Genomic DNA, 25,750 nt, shown 5'->3' on the forward strand with positions numbered 1-25,750 from the left:
TATGTAAGCATTCCTTCCTCCTGTTCTATTTTTTGATTTTTCCTTAACAGAGATCTGCAAAAAACCTGTATGCTGGAGTAGCAAACAAAACCAGCAGTAAACAGTTTTCCTACTAACATCTGTATAACTAACCAGCTCTCCTACCTGAAGAGCTACCATACATAGCCTTTACCTCCAAAGACAACGCCATCGTTCTTAAAGCCAGCACGGGAAGCGTAGTTAGGAGAGTCAATTGGTGAGTATTCCTCTGGCATTTTTGTAGTAGTCCCCTCTGTTGGTAATATTGTTTCAGTTACACATATCACCCGAAATTTCACATTTTTCAAGGCTCGTTCCGTCTCAGTTGCGTTAGGCACTACTGTGATGTTTTCAGTTAAATCTGAGCCTGAAGAGGCAGTTAAGTCCGTTGGTGCACTTGATGATGGTCTACTTGTAGTTGGATCTGGTATACATGAATTAATTTGAACATCTGCAGTAGAGAAAGGAAACACGTGAAGGTTATGCTTCTGTTAGGTTTGTACTTACTGCACACACATTTGCAGAAATTGTTACCCAGCCATTCCCTTCTGCAAATTATTTGTTGCCTTATCCAAATCAGGCATGCTTATTTCATATGTGTAGCTAAGACACCGATTATGCCCTTTTTATCATTACTCACATAGTTAAACACTTGGAGTAAATGCGATGCTCATTTTGTATTTGCATACCAATAATCTATTCCTCCTGAACAATACTTAGAGTAATAATCCATATTAAACACACACCGACCTCCTGCAGAGCAGAAGGCTTAACTGCAGTTTCAAGCTTCAAATATATCCAATATATAACACACTTTAAGATAAATGCTATTTTAGGTACCTTTTATCCTTATTAGGTACCTTCCATGACCTAAAGGGGTCCTGCAAGAAAGCTGGAAAGGGACTCATCAGGGAGTGATGGGACAAGGGGTAATGTCATTAAACTAAAAGAGGGGACGTTTAGATATTCGTACAAAAATCTTCACTCAGAGGATGGTGAGGCCCTGGAACAGGTTGCTCAGAGAAGCTGTGGATGCCCCATTCCTGGAGGTGTTCAAGGCCAGGCTGGATGGGGCTTTGGGCAGCCTGATCTGGTGGGAGGTGTCCCTGCCCATGGCTGAGCGGTTGGAACCAGATGATCTTTAAGGTCCCTTCCAACCTGAGCTGTTTTGTGATTCTGTGATCTGCAAATCTCTGTCATAGGAACTCTCTGTGGAAGGATTAAGTGTTTTGTGTTTTTTTTCTTTACTTGTCTTCACATCTGATAGGAAACTTCTTTCTTCCAATGCTTGTATCTTGTGATTAAGAACTATTCATTTCCACATTTATCCTTTAAAGTGGGCCATTGCTATAATGTATCCTTCATGCATCCTTCCACAAAACTTTATTTCTAAGTTAGATCTTTCTTTATGTTGATGACTCTTTGAAGATTCATCTTAACTGGGTTGCCATAAAGACAGTTTCCTAGGTAAAGGAAAAGCTGTGTGCACAAGCTAAGCAAAACCAGGAATCCTCCCGTTGGCAGGCAGCTGTTCAGCTGCTTCCAGGAGAGCAGCACTCATCATGCGGAACAGTTTCTTGGGAAGACAAACACCATCACTCTACATGCCTCCCCACCTTCCTCCTCCTTTCCCCCAGCTGTTATTGCTGAGCTTGACACCACATGTTAGGTCAGCTGTCCTGGCTGTGTCCCCTCCAGGCTCCTTGTGCACCCTCAGCTTGCTTGCGGGCAGGGCAGCACCAGCAGCTGAAATGACCTAGGCTCTGTGCAAGTTCTGCACTGCAACAACTAAACAAGGTGTGTTATCACCACTGTTTTCATCAAAAATCCAAACCACAACATTGTGTGAACCTCTGCGAAGAAAATTAACTGTTGCAGCTAAAAACCACCATGACATATTGGTTAAAGTAAATTTACTTTTGCTTTGCTACATTACATTGTGCTGTATCCCAGAGCTAAACTTCAGTAAAAAAGGTTAAGGTTCTTTTCAAGATGTTCTCCAACAGTTCCAGCATGAGGAACACGCAGATTCATGTTTATGCATGTGTTCCTGTACCATTCAGGATGACAGAACACAACAGTTGAACATCTGTGGCTTGTCTGAAGGGCTTTGTATCTATTGCACTGTATCTTAAAAAAAAGAAGGAAAACAAGAGAATTGGATGAGCAAAGTTAGTAGAAGTAAGCATTTTTTCTCTACGCTTTTCAGTGCAGAAAATTGCTGATGACTTGTCCTAGGAAGCGAACTGATTCATGTCAGGGCACTGTAATGTTCTAGGTAAACTGTCTAAACTTTTAACCTATGAACTTCACCTTTTTGGAAGACTGCTTTTTGACAAATGTTTGATTTTCATTTTTTATTTTTCTAATAATGATCCATTATTTTTTATTTTAATTTACTTCTGTTTGTAGCCTGTAATAGCCCCAAATCATTTATCACTGTAAATATGCATGGCAGCTGTAGGCTGGATGTAGCTTGCAGCTTCATTTCCTGTAGCGACTCCTCATGTTACTACTGGAGAATATTAAGATTGTATTTATTGTGTGACTTCAAGACACATTTGAGGAGCCTGTTTAGCTTCTTGGGCTGCTAGTATTGGTATATTCTGAAAATATTCTAAAAGTTATGGCAGTTGAAATTTCACCAGTTCGTATGTGAACTTTATCTTTCAGTAATTGAATTTATTTTTCAGCAGGCCCAGCAGAAGGTTTGGGAAAAATAATACAAAGATTTCCTCAGAAGGACTGGGAAGATACTCCTTTTCCACAGGGAATAGAGTTGGTAAGTTTGCACTGTAATTTTTGTAATTTTTAGAACTTCTTTAATGTATAGTTAGAAGATGTGTCTGCCTTCACAATAATATATTATTTATCTTGACAGGGAATGGAGACAAGTTATGTGAGTAAAGGGGGTAGATAATGGCTTTTAGAATAATATTTTATTACTGTTCTTTACATGTAAGTAGATATTCCTAGAATACAGTAAGTCTGCTGCAAAGTTACAGTGTATTTATGGTTGGTTTGTGTCAATAAGTTTATCATTGACTACATTTTTTAGAAGCATCCTTCAGATTGCAGATGACTTTTCAAATCATTTTCAAATAAATAAAAATGTGTAATTGTATACTGTAAAATAAATAAATAAATAAATAAAAATAACATCATGATTAACTGGCTTCATTAAAAGGGTTGGTCTTTACCCAGTATTCTGTCCTGATCAGATAGCATAAGGAGTGCTAAGGAAAACTGTGCTGAACAAGACTAGCATACAGTGATCTATTTTAAATACTCCTTGTGATAATTCATTCGTTCCTTGCCTTGGTCTGATGATGTGAGATGCAATATGTAGGTTTATCTTACTCATCCAGGTCAGGAGTTGACTAGATACACAGCCCCAAAAGTCCTGCAAAGAAATGAAATACTGTGGTCATACACTGCAAATTAGGTTTCTGAGAAGTCAGAGTGAAACTTACTGCTATGAACTTAGGAACTTCTGGGACAGGATGAGCTAGGGAAGGAGATGGTCTGTAGGAAATGTTGCAATAGAAGTCTTTGCACTGCAGGACAAAATCGGCTGCAGAGGACAAAACACTGATGCTTCATTAAACTTATTACACAGATAGAGCAGACATAGCAAGCTTTTATTGATATGATACCTTTCAAGTGCTGTTCAGCTAGCTCACAGAGTCATGCCTTTGGCTATGTCTTCTCCTGTATAAGGAGGAAGGGGCATCTTGGTGCTTAGTGCTTGCGCCTGCTCTTACATGGCAGAGGTTTGTGTTCACTGTGTGCTGGTGTACATGACTGGCTGCTCGTTTTCAAGTGTGGTCTAAATTTCTTCATAGTCAAGCACAATCCTTATGTTCTGGGGGGATGTCATACATTAATTACTGGTGTAAGCATTATTTCCGATACACGTGATGGATAGTTACAGTGTTTGTGGTACACTTGCGTAATACTACATTTAGCAATGTAGTGCTGTGCTGAAACAATGGAAGCTCCTGCTTTCTCTGGAGTATTTCTACTACTGTTACAACATTATACCACTATGTATAGCAATTGTTGTTTACTCTGTCTGGGAGCTGTCTTCTTAGTACATGCCTAGCCAGTGTGTGCTCAATGACTACTGACTGAGTTCAGATAAGTGACTATTTTACACAGTATACACTTGCAGGTCTTTAGAAGAAAAATAAGGCCTAGGTGTTTTTTGTTTGTTTCTAAACCACTCTCTTAGGGTTGAACTAGGTGGTTTGATCTTGCCTTAAACAACTGCAAGCATCTGAAGCATACTAAGGTGTTTTTTTGTCATAAATTACCAATTTCAAAGTAACACAGCTTGTTTACAATGATGTTTTGAAATAAATGAGCACAGTTTTACTTAAAGCAGTGAAGCTACTTCATACTGTATCTGTACCCAAATGACTCAGTAAGCAAAGTCTTTGATACTTTAAACTTCCCAAGTAAAATGAAATCTAGCTACTTAAAAGTTGAGGACATCTGTTCAGCTAGTCTGTAAAATTATGCAAGTTTTGAATTGCTATCTAAACTTGGTAATAAAATTTTATTTAATTAAGATCAAAGAGATATTGCAAAGATCATGTACTAAAGTAAATCATTTGTGAGAGTCAGATACGGGCAGGATGTTATGTTCAAGTTTTTGGCTAAGTGTAGCATGAATCAGCATTGGTGGAAAGAAAAGAAGAAACACTATGCTACGACTTTCTGCTTGTCATCTTAAGGACAACATTAATATCATCAGGTGGGTAACATGCAAACCTGGAAAAAAAAGGAGAAAGAAGATAAAAACAGAATAGTTGACAAAAATGTTAGAGAACGAAGATAGACATTTTTATGAATAGTACTTAGTTCTATGAAGAATTTGAAGAATTTGAGTTAAAATCCCTTAAGTGTGTTTCCTGCCCTTTGAATGAAGGATCTTTATGGAATTACATGGTTTCTCTAACTGGGAAATGAAAACCAAACCAAAACAACAATGGCTTGTATTAAAAAATAGTGTTATCCACTGTGTTTTCATGAAGGGAAAAAAAGGTCAAAGCTTTTCATGTCTAGTGTTAGGGTTGAAGGGGGAATTTTATTTTTGAGGCTTAAGCTAGTTCTTCTACCATGAATCACTGAGACTGTTGACTGATAATTGTGGTCGTCCCCCACCCCCCGGGTGTTTTATGCAGTGTATTATTTGTCTGTGAGTTTGGACACTGAATGTCCAAGTTATTTGGACAAATAATTTAGGTCGAATCAGATAATTCGTCATGGCAGCTAATGGATGATGTGATTTAATACCATTTCCATCCATGTTGTTACTGGTATTTTATGAAACAAGGGGAGCAGAAATCTCAGAGAAGACCTGTGCCCCTACCCACTCCCCAGGTTTTAGTACTTTAACATGGAAAATGCCCTTTTAGAACCCTAGTGATCAGCACAGCTTGTAGAGATGCAGTTTGCCCAAGCTCCGCCCAAAAACTAATAGACAAAATCTTCCAAGACTTATATGGAGGGCTCTACTCTCCCCACAACCCTGCATATATCCCCAAGTGACTCCAGTTTGGCCAGATTTCTGAGACCTGAATAAAGTCAGTGTAGAAAACAGAGTAGTTCAGGTAATTTTAAGCTGAATAATAAAAGCATTGCAGATAATGTTTTTCATTTTGTTGAACATCATTTTGAAAAATGCTAACATGGGAAGACCTGCCCTAGGCTGAGTGAGAGACATCTTGCTAAGGAAAGATTATGACAATGCAAGAACTTGTAGCATTCACTGTATTTGTCGTTTAGTTAATTTGACATAGATATGGTGAAAATTGGGTCGCTATAAAATGTAATTGCAGTTTGAACTTTCCTGAAGGGTATTACATTTGGTGTGTGTATATTCTGCATTTTAAGGATCAAGAGTGTTACTTCAACTGTTTCTGTTTTTCTATGTGCTGTGTGTTAGGAACATCCTGGTTTTGTTTAACATAAGCATAAATTCTGAAATAAACACATTGTCCAAAATTCAACAGAAATACACTATAAGAAATTTTATTGAAGTCAAGAGTTTGAATTTATCTTGGTAGATAAATTTTATGGTTTCTTGTTGTCACTGGTAAGTGAGCAAAGCTATGACAGTGTTCAGTAGGTCTTGGTCGGTGTATTTTCTTAGAGCTTCTACCTGTCTGCATCTCGTAAAATGACCTGAAAGGATTTTTCTTGATTTTTCGTTCTTTGCATTTTCCATTTCTTTCACAGCTTTACAGCTTCTACCTTTGTTTTGTTTATAACTGAACAGAGAAACATTGAGAATGGAGTCACCTGCAAATTCCTGTGAAACATCCTGTAGATTTTTTAAAATGGATTATTGATTATTACAATTGCTAATAAGGACACTAAGGATACTTTTTAAACTGTTTGTTGAATGTCATATAACTGAGAATAAGGTGTGAGATTTCTTAACATTGCATATGAGTATTCTACTGACTGCGTTACTTCAAAAGCAGCAGGACGCTCTTCTCCAATATGCTAGAATCTTCTGTGGGCTATTCAAAGGGCAAAATAGGGAACATATTTTATAATTTCAGCTCAGAATCTGAGCATCTTTAGTTTACTGACAAATCGCAGACCAAAGTGAGTTTTCTCATGCATGCTTCATGGAAATAAACTGATTTTGAAGAACAAAGAGAGATTTAAGAAAAAGCATTTTTCTCAGAGAAGCATTTAAGTCATCAGCTTCTAGAGTATGCAGTTAAAATTTACCAGTGTGATTAGTTGCGTGGTATTTTAGGTACATATATTTAGGTATCCTTCACCATGATTTGTCTGGAGAAGTCGTTTCAGCTTTGCACAGATACACCTCAAGTTTAAAAATAACTCCAAAATCAAGAGAGATACACACTGGTTTTATATTAGGATGGTCAAACTTCTTGTTCTCTCTTGTAGAAAGAATCTTTGAGAGAGTATGTTGTTTGCATGAGTTGGCTTTACATTTCTGCATATTTTTTTATTTATAAGCCAATTTTAATTCTGTTATAAACCTTTCTAGTCATCTTAATTAGTAATACATCAAAGGAGGAAGCTTTGGTATGTAGTGTTACAATGTATACTTGCATACCTTGGTATTCAAGTGTTACAGTGTATACTTGTTTTGGTCAGAGGGCTAAATTACCTGAACTACGTGTCATTTGCATTACTCAGCGTTAGGAGGATAATGCTAATTAGGCCAATGAAAGTTACACTTGGAAATAGATTCATTGTCTAAAACTGGATACAATGTATTTGCAGTTTGTGAGTAAAGGGAAGAAAATTTCCCGGTATAACCATTAGTAGTAGTAGAGCTATCAGTTATTAATAATTTTGATTTCAGACATAGGCAAGTAGACAACTGAACATACATCTCTATACAAGTAAATGGCCTATCCAAATAACTACTTAAATTATAAGATGTAATTGTAAATTGTAAAAATTTTATATTTTTTTTCCTTTGGAGAAAGGCATTACAAGCATTATGATGCAAAGAGAAATGCTTCTGAAGAAAGAGTGTGTGCATCCCCTTGAGAGCAAGCAGGATGCTTGCTTCCTCTTAGAGGAGGAGTTGATGTTGTTGGTATGAGCATACTATGCACTGGTGTTGATCTCAGCATTTCTAGACCTTTAAGCAGCTTCAGATATGAGCTGTTAACTATACATGAAATATGTCTTTTATGAAATGCTGGATTCAGCTTCCAGATTCCAACTAACTGAGACTTGGGATATGAAAACAAACAAACAAACAAACAAAAAAACAAAGAGTGTAAGGAAAGATGTTTTTGCATTTTCAAAGCGTGTCTGAATTTTGACTGACTTAAAAGATCTCAATCTTTTGACAAAACCAGCTTTGTAGTCCTGTACAGCTTTCCACTTCACAGAGATGTACAGTTCTTAAGAGTGACTAACAGCTATACCTCTGAGATCTTAAGCGGGTATACAGTGCTGTTAGAGCTTCACAGGGGAGACAGGGGAGAAGAAAGCTATCAAAACAAAACAAACAAAAAAAAAACCAACAAAAAATCAACCACCTAATTTGTCTTCATAGTTGTGTTGTAAAACAGAGTTGCTGTCAGTCAATTGAAGACATTTTAAGGTAAAACAGATCTTAAAGTAGCAATCGCCTAAACTTTTAGAGATTCCCGACAGAGAGTCTCTGAAACTCATAGAATCATTAGTCATTCCTACAGAAGTGATACTCTTAAAATTCAAGTGCCAATCATTTAGTGTTATTTTTGTTTTACTGCTTTGGTGTAATGCTTGTTTTCTAGAAAAAATATCTGATACCTGAACATTTTACCTATATTTTAAATAAGGCATAAGGGAGAAACTGGGTTGCAAATGAGCCAGTTACAGCCTGAAGTGATTAAAGTTTTAAGGGGGTTAATCTTTAAATGCTTCAGTCTTAACTTGCTGATCTGTAGGCCAATTTTTCTGCAACATTAATGCTTTTAAGAACCTGAATAAAGGCTTATCTGTGGTGTCTGTTTAACCTTCAGTGCACTTGATCAGCTATAGATATTTTGGTTTTGATTTTTTTCCCTCTTTCCTCTCAGATTTTTTTTTAGCTTTCAAAAATCATTGTATATATAATTATTTAATGAACAACTACATCACAGAACTTAAGGTAGTACTTCTAAATGCATTGCGGTGTTCTTTCCTTTTCATTATCTTGCAGCACTGGTGCTTTCAGCAGTGTAGTAGAAAACAGATGATCACAAAAGAACAGCTAACGTTTTTATTGGAGTTTTATTATGGACTCAGTTTATATTCCTTTAACTTGTCTATGTTAGCCTCCAGTGGAAATCTTACAGTGCCATAAATGTGTTGTGTTTTACAGCAGTGTCTCTGCTGTGCTGTAAAATAGTTATATTCAGGTTTTAGAATCCCACTACTCTTACTGATTGGATTTTAACTTCTGGATTTTGTAAATTAGTGGGGTAAAGTAATTTGATATTGAAATCTGAGGACTTGCAAGTAGTCCTTGTGTAGCAAAACTTGGTCCTACTTGAAAAAATACCATGAAAGGATGCAATGAAAATGTTTGATCCATTTTTTTCGTTTGTCATCAAACTGTAAAAAACAAATAAACAAGGAACACACCATAATACAGGCAACACTTTTGGTAAAAAAAAAAAGTTAAAATATTGAGGGAACACCTGTTTGGACATTCTGTGTTCACAGAACAATTCTGATGTAGTCCCAAGTACACAGAGATGAATGCGGATGTATTTATGTGCACTCTAACATCCAGATCTGTTGTTATATGAAAGTCCTGTTTTCCATCTGTTTCTTGTGCCATATGCACTTGACCTTGTCTAAGTGGTATACAGGTGTCAGTATTTCCTCATCCTTTGTTTTTGCAAACAAGAGTGTTGTGCATGTTGAGCTAATCGTGAACCAAGGAAGTTTAATTTTTTCAAAAAGTGAATGCTGCTCTGAGCTGGACAGGTTAGACATACGAAGACTTCAGATAAATAAGGGACTACTGCAGAAGGGAAGAGAATGAACTGTTGTCCTTATCTTTTGAAAATAAGGTGAATAATAGTGTATGGATACTATAGCAAAGAAAATGTAGTGTAAATAGTAAGAAACATTTAAATAGAGCTTAGAATGAAAATTTTGGTCAGTATTGTTCATTTTTGATCTCAGAAAATATCTGGGAGGAATGACTTCTGTGAAGTTAATAGTGAGGCGTGAAAGCAGAGTAGCCTGGATCATCTCCTGAGGTTCTTTTTTGATTTGTTCATCTGGAGGCTTTGGATCTCTGTCTGTCTGCTTGTTTGCTCCCTCTGCAGAGGGGGGCAGTGGTAACTAGCAGGTGTTTCCTCTAGAACTTTATCCTTGCTGGCCAGAGTTCTTTTTGTCACTGTCAGATCAGGTTCCTGTACCTATCTCATAGGAAGATAGAAAATCAAAATTAGAAAAATGTGACAATATAGTAGGACATTGAAGTGAAATGCCTCAGAATCACTTAACAATTTGTTGTTTAAAATTCCCATGTCTTGTAAGAAATTGGATTTATTTTTTTTTTTAAAGCTAGACATGCTGTAATTTTTGCATTTTTGGACTGAAATTTCTGTTTGTATTTTGTTTTCCCTGTGTGTTTGTACAGTGAGCTGAGAATCTGTGTGATTTCAAGAGAACCAGAAAGCAAGACTTGTCTACTGAATTCATAACTATATATCCAGTTGTCACAGAGCTATCCTTTCTAGGGTTTTGTGAAGGAGCAGAGAGGCAGATGATGTGCATCTAATCAAATACAGTCTATTGGGCTGAATACAAGATTGTGAAATTTGAACTGGGTCATTGAATGTGTTCTGGGAATCCAGAAATAATTTATCTGTGAAGTTGATTCATATCAATATAAATCAGTTTGGAATGTTTTCTAATAGTTCAAGAAAACAGAGTAATGGAAAATAACCTTTATGTTTTTCTAAATAAATTTGTTAATGGATTGTATTTTTTAAAACTGATTGTGTTGTTTCCAAGAATTTCTAATCCATAGTACTTATAAATTGGGATCCTTCTCTCAGTTTGATCAACTTTTTAATTTTGACTTTTTATGTCAGTTCTCTTACATTTGATGCAGGTTTCTTCTGACTTAAATCATTTGGGCAATTTTAAAGATTGACTTCTTCAACTTCAAAAATGTTTGTGATACCTTTATACAGTGTAAGTGATAATTCATATTGTGTTATAAAAGGTGTATTTAAATTGTGTTCGTTTAAAAAATAATTAAAGCAAGTGACAGATTTTGAGTAGTCGAAAGACTTTCCAATTTGGCATATTCTGTGTGCTGCAGCTCACTGTTAGCCCTTGTATTATTCAATTAGAAGCCAAACCAGTATTTGTACAGAGACTTTTTACTGTTCCCAATTTATTTAACCCCTGGTTTTAATTTCTAGACAGGGCAGAGCAGTTGCGTGCTCTAAGTGTACACGTGGCACAGTTACCTGTGCAGGCTTGGGTAGAAAGCTGACTTGAGCTGTTCAGCGCCTCACAGAGACTGTGCCATGCGGACCCCTAGGGAAAGGACTTGGAGGCTTATTTCTTAATTTTTTTCAAAATTTTTTTTGTTGGTCTCAAGTACCTTCGCTAATTGGAATTCGACTGCTTTTGGTACTTAAAAATCCTGAGGCTGGTGTCATTGGTTTGTTCGTTTATAAAGCAAAGACTGCTTAGTACTATTTCAGTATGGCGTGTTGGTGCCAGCTTTTGAATAATTGCATGGAATTGGCAAAAACGTGTTCAGATCTTTCAGTTTTTATTGTACAGCATTTTACTCTAGTTCTCTTTTGTCCCTTACCTCACAACTTACAGAACCTGATATTTGTAGATAGAAAAAGGACAACCTTATGAATTAACTTGTAGGTTTGAAGATTTAAAAGGAGCTAAGCTATTAGCTTATAAGCTATTAGATGGCCTTCCTCCTATATTATTCTGTAATAATTTCTGGTAAGGTCTAACCTCATTTTATTTAATAAGCTCTGGGATCTATTTGAACATTTATAATAAGGTGTTTATTTCAGTAGGATTTGGTAAATGGCTGTGAGAATAATGAAGATAGCTCCTTATTTTAAGTAAAAGTTATTAAACTGATTTTATGGAGTTCACTTTTGATCATAGTAAAGTACGAGTGAAGCCATAAGCATGGCTTCTTAATAGTGAATTTTGAGTCTCGAATCAATATTGTAGAAGCTGTAATTTTGTTATCTGTTTACCTGAGTTTTTCCTAGCACTAACTTTCCTTCTGTCTTCATTGGGTTGTGAATGTCAGATACAAAACAGTGTAGGACAACCCCCTTAGAAGTGGTGGATTTCTAAGATGAGAGTGTTAATGATACAGTTTGATCTGTGAAGTGATACGGCCTTATTTAGTGTTGCTAAAAGAGACCTATCTGACCTGTGTTTAGTTGCAGCGTCTTTATGTTCTTCAGGGACGTGCTGTCAAATGATCATTTGAACAGGTGCTTTTATTTAGCTGTAATGGACACCAGGATAAACTAGAAGATAATTTATTTCTGTATGAACAGTAGAGTAATAAATTAAGTGTTTGAACTGGTATGTAGTATGGTGGTCTGAAGCTCCAACTTTCACGGATTTGGAGATAAGGCAGTTCAGACTTCAGCTGGTCAGTGTTACTTGTATGGTGATCCCTTTAAGGTTTGCAGTTCTTTATCAGCCTGGAACTTAGTAAATCAGAGCTGCAAAGTGAACCTAGACAAAGGGGAGGAACAACGGTACCCAAATCTTTTGAATGACTTTTGGAACTCAAGGGCTTCCCTGGCAGTATATAGCAAATCTTGTTATTCCTAATGCAAGTTGAGGAGATAGGATAAGAGATAGGACATCACGTTTCACCTCACCTTCTCTATGGACATGTACAAGTGTCCCTAATCAAACAATCTGTGTTTTGATCTGACTCTTACCGTTACCCGATTCCTTCATTTCTGTATCTGCATGCTCTGCATGTTTCCATAACATTAAAATATCGCAGTACCAGTCTCCATTTTGCATTATATCAGGAAAAAAAATAACGAACAAAACCCCAAACCAAAAATCCTCTGCATATTTAAAACAGAAACTTGATCATTATGTGGTGTTCCTGAAGTGATTTTTTCCCCATCTTTTTTGATTTGTGTATCAAACTAAGGTACTATTGTTCGTTTTGAAGCAACTATTCTGTCTAGATTTTGTCATAAAGGTGTCCTCAAACTGTTGCTCATCTTTTTCTTGCACTGGCTGGTTTCATAATCTTTCATGAGAAACCATCTTTTATTTATGTCAACAAAAGGAGATACGAAAAATAGATCACACTCAGTTACTTAATAGGTTTTCAGTTATCCTCAAGTCAAAAATGTCTTTGTTCTTTTTGTGTTGAAAGAATACATGTTCTGACATGAGTCTCTGCAAAGTTACATTAACTAAAGCAACCAATATATACATAAAATTAGGAATAAAACAATGCAATAAATAGTGGGCAATAATACTTCGCTCCCCCTGTAAAATGTTCTACTTACCAAGCTGCTAATATTCCTGTTGTTATTCGGTAATAAATTGTGAGGAGTTAATATAAGAGCTGGCTTTCTGCTTTTTTTCCTCCTTTCTCCATGATTTCAGAATTTTACATTTAAGCCCTTTACCTAAGTAAAGGTAATTAAATTCAAGCCCATGGTAGCGTCTCTCTAAAATAAACTGTGGTGGGGCAAACTCAGAGTATGTGATCACTTTGTAATATACTGTGCCAATCTACACATTGGATTTTAATTGAGCAAATATGATGTTAGCACTAAAAATGCCCAATGAAATCATGATTCTGTTGCTTTATCTTAGGCTCACTTTGGAGCTAAGAGCTCAGGAAACACGTATTTCTTCTAAAAAAAACATAAATTCAGTCTAAGAGAGGATATCTACTTTTGTAATTTACTACAAAAATCTACTTTATAATGTAATATTTTGAAAGCTAGCACTAGTCCACTTCTCCAAATGGCATATACAAGATCATCCTCTGTTCATTTTTCAACTGTAAAAGTTGTAAAGCTGTAACCCTATAGCATGTAGAAGAGAGATGTTCATTAAAGTAATGGCTTATAAGTTTAGAATGAATAACAAATTAGATTTAATACCAAAATAGTGGGATAAGAAGTGGGTACTAAAGTTACAGAGTGCATTTGTGACCTCAGTATTTTTAACATTCTTTGAATACCAGATTTGTCTGCTTCTCGGCATCACCTCATGATTATTTGCTATAACTGCATACCAGAAAAGCTTATTTCACAATGATTTTCCTTCATTCTAGACCAGTAATATACTTGTAGAGACTTGTTGGCATTTGCAATTTTTAAGGTTTGTTAGACCATTTTCGTATCAGTTTCACGTCGTGTATATTGAATTTGATCTCCACCTCTCAAATAATAGAGGAATGGGCAAGACCTCTCCAAAAGCAGTGTGGGGTGTGGTGGGAGGAGAGTACATTTTCCTCCCCCAATTTTAGGCATCTCGCTGGTTTGACCAAGATGTTTTAGCAGCAGTAACTTCTGTATTAGAAGCTTTTAAGCATCCACAGCGAGCTGTATTTACCCCGAGTAAAAAAAATTGCATAGAAAAATCACTTGTTGCTAAATCGTTTACGTGAGCACACCTTCAAAGCTTTCTGTTTTAAAATTCAAGATTTGTTTGTTGTTCCACTTTGATCAATAGTATTACTTAAAAGAAAATGTTGTGGTCATTTCGTGTTTGAATGTCTTTAATCTAAAAGATTAGCAGCATTTCCAACCGTGTAGTTGGAAAACTGTTTTGGAATATTGTAAGAAATAAATATCTACTATTTTCTTTGTTCTTGGGTAATACAATTGTGTAAATTTGACATGAAATGGGAAACAGTTTCCAATTTATATAACAGAAGAGATATAAAATGAACAGAGATACATTAAATAACAATCTTCTTGTCAAGACTGATTAGGCTTGAGGCATTTTCGATGTTAGTTTTTTGTAATAGTATGCCTCAGATGAAGAAAATAAGTGGTTGAGTTATTTTCAGTATGCCCGAGAAAGCGTATAGTAGTCATAAATTCTATGGAATCATATGTGGTTAATGAATATTTAACTGCATTTCAGTTGAGTTTAAAACGAAGGCATATCAATGTTCAATTTTGTTCATTCTGGCCTGCCACAAACATACTTTTTTTTGTACTTTGTGTGGCAAAGGTCGAGTAGTTAGTTTTCAGTTAAGTGTTCAATAATACATTTTCCCAAACGTTCAAGTTTACTTCCAAGGTGAATAAATATACAGTTAAGGAAAATATAACAATATCTGATCTTGTGCTGACTTTGGCTTTAGACTGCAAGCGGTATGGTGGTATTGTGGAAGAGTTCAGCGAAAACCACTTAACTCTTCATTCTCTGAGTTCAAACTGTGAGTTAATAGAGGTAATTAAAGAGGGCCAATTTTATTAAATTGCTTCTTAGTTTGTTAAAATTGAAAGGCAGATACAGTTTAACCAAAGAAACTGAGCCTGCTTAAAGGTTTTTTAGCTGCACGTCTTTCAAAACTCACCTTTAACCTTGCAAGAATGCTTAAGAGTTACAGAAAATGAAAGAGATTGTTTCCACGTACTCTTCATTCATTTTTTTTAAACTTTTTTTCTGTAGGAACTATGAGTGCATTACATAAGTAATTTTTAAAGATTTTTTTTCTGTGTTTGTAATTTGATGGCGGTGAAAAATTTTGTTGAAATGGTTACCCAAGCAGGAACATTCTCTGGCATGTTTTATGTTTTTTTTTTTGTTTGTTTTCCTTTTTTTCTGATGAAACATATCACCCCCTAAATAGGCACCTATTCTAAGTATCCTCAGTTAATTTTTTGAATGCATAGATGTGATCTGTACTGAAGCATTTTAGGGTGTGTAGTATGGGATAATAGTGACATACTTCATGTATTATTAACTATTAAGGTGTGTCATTATTACAGCATATGCACACCCTATTCTGTCTTACTGCTTAAATATGATAAGCTTATAAGCTTTCCTTTTAAAGTATTAATTTACTGTGATGAGTTGGGTAATAGGATATTTATGTACATTATTTTACCTATTATGGATGATACTTGCATGTGGGTTGCAAAAGCAGTACTGCAGTGGAATCTGTAATTAAATGAGGGATTGAACTTAGTAGTGGTTTCTGAAGAGTATTCAAAGAAATAAACTTAATGGCTCTTAGCTCTTCAGATTATCAATTTTAAGGGTGGCAGAAAACATACCTTTTCAATGTTGGTTTTCCAGTGTTTTTTGTCTTACACTGTATGAAGTATAAATGGATTGGTCCTAACTGTGAGTTATTTAGCATTTTGTTTTAATACCATTTATCCCCTACCTTAGGTTTTCTTCCTTTGAGGTGTGGGATTGGGATTGCTCTCTATGCCAGAATTGATCCAGTATAAGAGAAGACCACCCAACTTTAGCTTCTATCTAGAAAGGTGTGAACATGATTTGCAGGGAGAACTAAGTTATATCAGACCCCATATGAGAGAGTACAGAAAAGATGTGTGCTGTCTTTCTACCGAGACAGCATTAGGATGACTTGTTTAAATTACAAGTTGCAAAAAGCCGACTACAGTTTCTACAAAGTTCTTACTAGATATACAAGCAGAACCTTCTATTTCTATTTTTTATTATGTGCTTTAGTGCTACGGGGCCCATATAAATAATGGAAGTCTGTCTTTTAAACATCAGTTTTAGCAGCGTAATAGATAAGTAAATGTAGATATATTAATTCTGCAACAACTAGGAACATTATGCTACAAAGAAGCTGAGCTACTTTCCGTAGGTCAATCAAGGTTTATGGGAAAGTGCTGAAAACAAAGTTTTGCTTTTATGAGACTCCTGGAATAATTATACTGTATACCAATGGCAATATGGATATCCAGGATCAGAAGAGAAGTCCATCGGGCATATTGTCCAAAAACCAACAAGAATTGGCACTAGGTAGTTTGGGAAGGCATGCGAGGTATCATGAGATGGCACACTGTTGCTTCTTTTTATATATAATGGCATATGCTGTTCTAATTTCAATCAATCAGTAGTAGGAAGTGAAAACTGCGATCAATAACTAACTTCGTGTCTTGTTCATTTGGAACTCTTGGAATAACACTCTCTCCATTCCTGGTGATTTGATTATTTGAGTTTAGTTTTAGTTTTCTGAAATATCTTATATATCTTTTGCTCCAAAATTACGGGTTTGTTGTGGGAGCTTCCCCAGACGTCTCTCCACTATATCTGAATATAGAACATTCTTACTGTTTTGGGGGGGTTCTAGATAAGCCTTTCTTGAGTGATCATCTTTCCTTTAGTTATCCATTGTCCTCACCAGTTTTTACAAACTTTATACTTGTGATGTATTTTGAAATCTTTTTATTAGTCAATATGCTTTTTATTTTATTCCTCAGCAAGCTTCACCACCAGATTTGTTGATTAGTTCTCTTGGTAATTTTGCACTTCATTTGCCAGTGTTGGAGAGTTTGTGCTCATTTTTACTTTCCTCAACTGGGATGAGTATTTTTTAGGCCATTTATACTGTTCTCAAAAAATATGTCTGGTTACTGTATGATACCAGAAAAATAAACGTTTCTGAAAATACTTAGCCTGTCAGATCCCTGAGAATAGGATTCCATGGGCATCTCATGGAATGTGCTCTGACACGAGTAGACTTTACAAACTCATCACCGTTTCTTGGGGCCGGTCAAATCTTTGTGAGTTTTATCACAATGACATGCCACAAACAAAACTGCTACATGTTATTGCTGTTATTTGTTATATTCCCATTCCTCTGGCTTTGGAGCCTGCTTGTCCTACAACCTGAGATCATTGCTATGAGATTGTTTTGTGCTGCCTTGTTGGCCCAGCCTGGTCCGAAGGGCCTGCTGCTTTCCTGGCAGAGAAGCAGCTGCATCATATTTGGAGGGGCAGTGCCTTGGGCCTAGCTCGACAAGGGAGCTGCATGGGCCACCTTCTTGTGGCTTGGGATGTGACAGGAGGAAGGAAGACAAATTGGTTAGTCTGGATGCCGATCTTTCAGCTTTTTCCTACTTACTGTCAAATTTTTCTTAACTTTTCAATTGATATTTGATGCAAGAACATCTAATAAATATTTAAAAGTTTAAAAGAATGCTTTTAATGAGTTTTACCAAACAGGCATTTTGACTCTGAAATTTCCAACCAAGTTGCCAAGAGTGTGCTTTCATGAAAGCACATGGCCAGCTTGCTCATGTTCATTTGGAACAGAGCTTTGAAGCTTATGGTGTTTATCACTGCTTGAATTTTCCTCGCGATGAACTGTTTTGAAATTTCCATAACAAATCTCCTGTTTGTGATTATTTCCTCTTTGAAATTAATTTGTGTATATTTTCACTGCACAGTAAAAAAAATAAAAATCCAAACAGTATATTTTTGACTTTGTATGTACGACTTGTTTACCAGAGTCACAATATTGGAAGTGGTCCTTGAACATTCTATATGACGTCCTAAGTAGGGGGGAAGGAAAGCCCCCTACAATAGGTATGTCCAAAACCAACCAACACATTGAAGCAGAAGAATATATATGTGTTTGTCTTCCTGCAATTGACTCAAATGTCAGGGGCTGTAAGTGTTGAATTTTCCTGATTAAGTCCCTTTCTTCCCTTTGCGAGAGTCAGACTTGAAGAGAGCAAACAATTCAGGTCAGTCATCTTTGCTGAGGAACCTGAATAAGATGCTCGGATGCTCCTCTCACTAGGAGGGAGAAGGGTTAAAGCCACACATCCTCTAATCTTGACCAAAGCGGGTACTACTGAGACCCGTGAATTAGACTAGTCCTGATTTTTCAACCGATGTTATACTGACTGACTTTACTTTGATAGGAAAATGAAAAGATTTTACTTAAAAGCTATACCAGTACTTACAGAACAGCTTACCAGTATTGTGGCACTTGTGGACTTTTTTTTTTTTTTTTTAAACCAAAATTTCAGGCTCTAATTCCAATGCCATATCCCATAAATTTTGCACAAGACTGCAATTCTCAAGTGATGTTTTCTGTTATAGTAAACATTACTAATGATCTAATCTAGAAAAGAATTATAATGCTTGAGGTCATGAACCTAATCCTTGGAAGCACCATGGGTCATAATTAGAGATGAGTTTAGTCAGTGTGATTATGTGTATGAATATGTGTAAAATAAAAACATTATCAGTTTTTTCATATATATATATATATATATTTAGAATTTCTGGATAGTGAAAGAGGGGGTGACTTCCAGAGCTTCATTGCATTCTTACTGTGGCTTTTTAAATACCTGTAAATAAGTGTTTTCATAGTTTAAATTGAAACTGGGCATAAATGCATGGAATGATGCTTAGTAATTTTTGTCTTACATATACTGGCTATCTCAGTACAGGTGATTCACTTTAAAGCATACAAGAATGTATTCCCTTTTTAGTAATGCAGTATGTCTTTTTTCTTTTTTTTGCCATATTTTGAATCAAATTAATCATGATCTTAAACAGAATTTAGGAACAAGCTTTGTGTAATACTTTGTTGAGGAGAGGGGCAAGAAGCTTGTTAAAGTCCATTAAATGTTGACATACATTTCCACAACAATTTGTGAGTACTTTTGTGTGGACTTAGTGGAAATGACGAGACAGAATATTTTTCTTAGATTTTTTTTTCTCTTTTTAGCTGGCAATATTCCTTTCTAACTTTTTTTGAGATTTTCCTTTACTAAGAAATCTATTTTTATATTAGGGAAAAAAAAACAACAACCTACTGTCTCTGGAAATAATTAGTTTAGATGAGACATTAGGATTATGCATAAATACGAACAATTTGATTTTTTCCTAACTTTTAACATTTGATAATATGATGACTTCCTCTGTATATAATTTCTAACATTAATTTCACGAGTTTAGGCTAGCAGACCTCATGCAAGTCGGTCATGAGTTCTGTTTGCACATTTGTATAGAATGTAGTGCAAGCATGCATGACTATAACATTTTATTGTGTTGTGCCTTAGTGTTTTGTTTTGATGTTGGGATTAAAGGAAAATATTTAGTCAAGTATTTAGCATCTGAAGTTATTTTTGCTGTCTCATTTTGAGTATCTAACCCTTTGTGCTCCAGACTGTCCTTGTTGAAGTGAATTGACACTGAAGAACCCCTCTGTTAGAATAACCAGTAGAAGCTGGTTCACATCAGTTGCATGAAGAAACCACAAGTATCTGGCTTCCAGCAAATACTGGAGTCTGATACTGGAAGATACTATCTAGCGGATACTAGATTGAGCAGTCACAAAAAAAGCAGTGCTTCAGTCATTTTCCTTTACTTTTTTCCCTTTACTCAGAAGTAAAAATCTCTTTGTTAATTTTTAATGTTGCACAAGGATGTTTTTAAGTACTTAAATGTATTCTGTGGTTTCACTTCAGGAAGAGCACTATACAATATATGATTTGCAAGTCCAGGGATTTTTTTTATGAATTTGTTTTTTACTGCTTTTATGTGAGAGATGGTAATATTTAACCACCTTTATTATTACACTTTTGGGTAAAAGTACTTTTCTGTTTTCTTTATGCCGAGATACATAACTTCCTACTACAACTGAGATTAATGAAGCTAAGGAATGCTACCTTGGCTCGACCACTTGCTGTCCCTCAGTCACATTCTCTGCAGTCTGCCTGGTGCATTGGATGCTGGAGTGGAGACAAGGAATCGCACTGTGGTCCAGCTGCAGCCTCTTTCCATCACCTGACCTTTCTTCCTCCTGGTCTCTTACCCTATCCCACTAATCAGTTTAAAAAATAATGACAGTGGGGGAAATTAAGCAGTTGGTAAGCTATTACTTGCTTCTTGGGAATAATGTTTTGACAATCACTGCTTAATATTTTGGATAAGCATCCTTTTTTATCTTGCATGCAGAGTGAGAGGTTATCCTGAAGAAAAAGCAGGAGATACTAAAGTGTATGTATAATATAGCAGTCCTTTAGGAAAGAAGCCAAAATATAGTGGATGTGAGAAACAAATAATTGTCTCAACATTAGAGGTCATCTGTTTGTGTGCAAGAGAATTTGTATTGGTAGGAGGTTTGCAATTTGACCATCATCATACTTACTGTTCTTTCAGCTTGCAGCTGAGAAGGTGAGGTGACATCACCTGATTATACACTATATTCAAAAGTGAAGAGAGCTCTCAAATCTTTCTGTCCCCAGATTTAAAATAGTTTTAAATGGCTGATCTGCTTAAAGTAAATGGATATGTATATATATACACACACAAATGATGTATGTGTACATACAGACACACACACATGTATATATAAAAATAAAGGCAGGGCTCACTGCAAGATATTTTTTCAGGTATTTGCTGAGTCTTTGCAAGTGATTGCTCCTACAGATCAAATTTCAGAGGTGGAATTTTAGATTGTAAGATTGCCTAGAAATTTTCTAATTCCATCTGTAAGTTTAAATGTAACACGTAACTGCCTGATCTACTAGCTGTTCCATTAAGCACATTCTATCAGTGCTAATTTTACAGTATCCCATTTTTGAATTATCTCCATCCTTGAAGGTTTTCAAGACTGACTTGGTAAAGCCCCGAGCAGTCAGGTCTAAATTCAGGGTTTAGCCTACATTGAGCAGGAGGCTGGACTTAGACCTCCTGAGGCACCTTCCACAGGCCCTCCTGTGATCTGTACCATCTTGCCTGTCATACATGTGCCCAGCTTGGTGCTGAGAACGAAGAACTCTGCAGTGGGATTACTTCTAGATATCTGGATTAAAGCTGCATCCCACCTTGTCACAGGTGGCTTTACTGAGATAAAGACTATTGGTATAAAGAGAAGAGAATCCTTGCTGAGGAGTTTTTTTAAAAAAAAAAAAAAAGCATGTGCTTTCCATTCTAAATTCTTCCCATTCTTGTGAGGTTCAGTGTAGCTTTACATTTCCATGTGTCTTGGGAAAAAACCTTTGGGGTCAAAGGAAAGTTTATTTAAATCATTGGTAAGTAAAGGAAAAAATGTTGTAGAAATCCATGTCTGATGTGAGTTTAAACTACTTAAGTAGTTTGAGCTTGTAAGGTGAATTTATTTGCATTCAAGTATCTTGAATTTCTTTTGATGTTAGCATTTATTGTTAATTTGTTGACAATCCATGTGCAATTTTCGGATTTTTCCCCGTCATCTGTTCCTGATGCATATTTCCAATTTTAACCATTAGTGCAAAGTCTAGAATTGTAGAAATAGGAAAATAACAGTTGTAATTGTGCTGAGAGCAAACACTGATGTGAACTTTTCTGAGAACTTGAGGGACTTTTTAGTTAGACATAGTGTTTTTCCACAGTGAAGTTTTATTTTGAAAACATTTCAGTTTATATTTTCCTATGTTTTTCAATTGTAGTTTTTTAGAGAAAGAAGGGATGATATTCTGTATAAAAAAGTATGAAATAGTTCCTGGTACTGATGTAAATGTATTGAATTTACAAAACTTTCTTTCTTTGGACATCAGGCTCCTTCTGTGTAATACTTAGTGACATATTTTATGGTAGGACATTTAACCTTGGAATTTTACTGGTTTGTTTGGTGAAAAGCCATATATTGGAAAAATATCTGGTAATTCAACTAGTTTTAGCTAGTTTGTCAGAGTTTTTGTGCGTGTGTGTGTGAATTATAGTAAAGCTGTCTGAAAAGAAAATGGGCTGTCTACATACTTATTTTAGTATCTTTTTAGGCTTGAAGTATTTTTAAACAGTTTTATTCAGTAAAAACATCTGCAAGTTTACTCTAGAACTTGTAATTTTACATAGCAGAGCAAATCAGTGATGTGCGTTTCTTATTACTACAACTTCTATAGTTTAGAACTCATGCGAAACAGGACACAGTAATGTCCTAGATGCTGAAATGTATTTCCTAGTTAAAGCTTGGAGTCCTAGGGGCCAGGACGTTGCATTTGCCTTCGTTGAACATGATGAGGTTCCTGACAGAGTCCATTTCTGTGATCGGGACAGGACTGCTTCAGTAAGTCGGCTGCTCCCCTCCCCAACCCCTGCTGGTATCATCTGCATTTTTGGCACCTTCATGCCCAAGCATCAGCGGGCTCAGCTGGAACAGGACTAGAAAGTAAAATTGCAAAGACCATATTGACAGATTTTAAGTATTTGCATTTCTGAAGAAATCTTTTCTATATTTTAATATTTTATTACCTGCACAAATAAATACAGTTCTTCTCTTGCACTCAGAGAAATGCAACTGATTGCAAGTAAAATACTCGATTTGCGGTTGTAAGCCATTAATTTTTAATAACTTTTTTCATATGTATGTTAGCATTACTGGAATGAATATATTGTTTCTCTTTGGCTTCATCCCGTCAGTTACCTTAACGGAAAAGTTTGCATTCAGACACTTATTTCTCTCTCAGGCAATATCATTTTTTTCATATACTTTTGTATTTGCTCTTATTGATGCTTTTTTTAATAGTCTGAAAGTACATAAGAATCCGAAAACAATAAGTACATTGTCTGCTTGCCATTGCAGTTTGATTTTTAATGTTTAGAGACAAAATAATGCAACCATTGCATTGCAAAATGGCCTTACTGCTGCATGAGGTGGGCAGAGGTGAATCCCAGCATGTAGCTCATGGCATGACTGCATGGCTTGCGCACATCTTGTGACTAATTCTGTATCCGTAGCGGTGCAGAATTATTCCAGCTCTCCTTGTGCTCCTCGCCCAGCATCACAGGAGTCCTTGCTCTGTGAAGGGGCTGTGGCTGCCCTTCTGCAGCTGTCGGTAGGGAACAGCAGCTTCTTCAGCTGCACAGAGTTCATCCAGTGACTGCTGGTGTGACCTGTTAACAAAACCCAAGTGCTCATTTCCAAAGTACCTTTTAGAGGATCTTGATGGAAATCAATGCATTTTTAAAGCAAAACATTAACAAAAAGCTGAAGTGTAATACAGGAGATAGGCCTACTTATTAGCTGCTACAAGGTTTCCAACATTTTGATGTAATTAGTGACCCACTTCACAAGCCTCCACTTGAAAAAGATGTCTGAATATGACATTTCTGGAGAAGAATGCAGACAGGCTGAAAATACTTTTTGTCTTCTTAACCTTTAACAGGTATTGACAGGAAACTTGCATTTTATTGTAGAGTTGTTTTCAGTGCTCCATTGAATCACATGGTTTCTGTTTATTTTTCACAGAGAGAACCAAGTACACAATATATTGGTTTTAGTAATTGCTGTGCCTTGGCTTATACTATGTCAGCAGCATCTGTTTTATATCAATGTGCAGTGTTTGTAGAAACTTGTACAAGAGGCTCTCTTCTGGCTCACCAGATCTCTGGTCAAAAGTTATTGGAGGCCTGAAAGCTCTTCCCTGTGCATCTGCTGTCAGCCCTATTGAGAAGCAGAGTACCTGCTTGGTTAACTCAAGGTACCTTTCTTTATGATAAGTAATGCTGATCAGCTGACGTGTTTGGTAGGAATTTTGTAGGAGGGTATGAATGTCTACTGAAAAATGCAGTGAAGGTAAAAATGGAAAACATCATGTTCAGTTGGTCTGAATGTTTTCATGCTGCATTCTCCTTTTCTGGGAGGATGAGCGAGGTTGTTCTTTCTTGTGCTCTGGGTGGGCTTTCTCATCCCTGCACTTGTATTGCTTGTAATTTGTACACTTAGAATGTGAGAAACAGATGCTGCAAGGGCTGGACAAATAAATTAGCATGCTTTATCACCTAATTATTTAATTTTCAGGAAAAGAAGCCCTTAAGCAATTCAGAAATGTTTCATGTCAGTGTGTGAACTTATTACTCATTTTCTAATCTCTTCCATCATAGAGGTCTAATTGTGGCCAATAGGCAAAGTTTTCTTTAAACTTCTTAAATGCTTAAACAAGCCTACTGGGCAGAACACTGTGATTTGTATTTTGCCTTTTAATTTCTTAGAAGAGCAGTTTTTAATCACGGGTTAAATTTTGAACTCTGTTTAGATTATGAAACTCTATTTGTGCATTTTTATTATTTGTGTATATAACTTCAGGAAATGATGTGAAAGATGAAGCCATAATGTGTTGCGCTTACCTACTATCTGTATCATATGAAATTATTTTTAATAACTCGTTTTTTATGTTATCAAAATACTCAAAACTGAAGTGAATCAATCTACTGCAAGGGCTTTTCTAATTAAAATAACTGTTGGCAAAGTGGGATATTTTCTCTATAAAAATGCTAAGCATTAACTCTTTTCATCTTGAATATAAGTTTATTTTTGTTTACAAAGTGCCTAGTAAAAGGTTCATGGGAATTACTTTAAAAGATATATAGATACCTTAAATATGCAAATCGTTGAAATGTGGTTTTGTATCTTATAGATGAAGTGTAATGAAACTGATATTTTCCTCCAATTGAAAACAAGTGGCTTCTTAAAGTACCATTCTGGAAAAAAAAAAATGTTACTAAAATAGAAAGTGAAAATACCTGAATGGTTGTGTCCTATTAGTACTGGAAGATTCATTTGAATACAGAAAGGGAGTGCCTAGAGAAATTCAGGCTAAGACTGTTTTTAAAATGTGTGTATAAAGACAACTAGATGGTGAATCTAAAGTTTATGTAAATTTATTTTTTTAAATCTGTGGTATTTCTGTGTTTTATTTCATTTTATGGCATGGCAAACCTGACCGGGCTTCACCAGATGGTTATGCATGGAGGTATTTATCTGACAGTGACTGCTTGACTTTTTAAACTCTTCTCATTGTTACAGCACAGTCCCAGCTGTAACGTGGAATGCAGCATGAGCTTCCGGGAAGTATCTGAACACAGCTTTAAAAAATGCCAAAATAGGAGTATCATCAGTTGGTGACTAAGGGTAACTGAGCTCAGCTTAGCAATTCTTTAATTCTTTTGTTTTCCTGTCCTGCCGTGAGACATGGTCTTGGCAATGAGTCTTATGATAAAGGAAAAAGAGAGGTGAATGCTGCTAATAAAGCAGGAACTGCAGGAGGCTGTGTTTGTTTCTCTTACTTGTTTTGTAATTAAATCTGTTGTTACAGTGAATAAGCAAGAGGCAATGACATGCAGAATTGCACGTTCTAGTGAGATACTGACTTGCCAAGATTCCTTTCATTTACAACATACTCCAGGAAAAGCTTTTAACCAGAAGTGTCATGTTACCACTTAGTAAGCTGTTGTTAGAACAAGAGAA

The 25,750-nt window shown here is 36.0% G+C and overlaps 1 protein-coding gene across 8 annotated transcripts in view; it reads left to right on the top strand.

Annotated features, from left to right (window-relative positions):
* SBF2 (SET binding factor 2) overlaps positions 1 to 25,750 on the top strand; it is a 260,200-nt gene that overhangs the window by 47,671 nt on the left and 186,779 nt on the right. For 4 of the 8 annotated variants that reach the window (XM_083839897.1, XM_083839894.1, XM_083839896.1 and 1 more), the window contains exon 3: positions 2,712 to 2,800. The exons of 1 other annotated variant lie outside the window; for it this stretch is intronic. In XM_083839897.1, coding sequence (XP_083696023.1) covers positions 2,712 to 2,800 — 89 coding nt within the window. The remainder of the gene's footprint in view (positions 1 to 2,711; positions 2,801 to 25,750) is intronic. 3 more of the 8 variants (XM_083839898.1, XM_083839895.1, XM_083839901.1) reach the window with 1 other exon arrangement.

This window comes from Anser anser, assembly GCF_964211835.1.
Source record: "Anser anser genome assembly, chromosome: 5".
Classification (NCBI taxonomy): Eukaryota; Metazoa; Chordata; class Aves; order Anseriformes; family Anatidae; genus Anser; species Anser anser.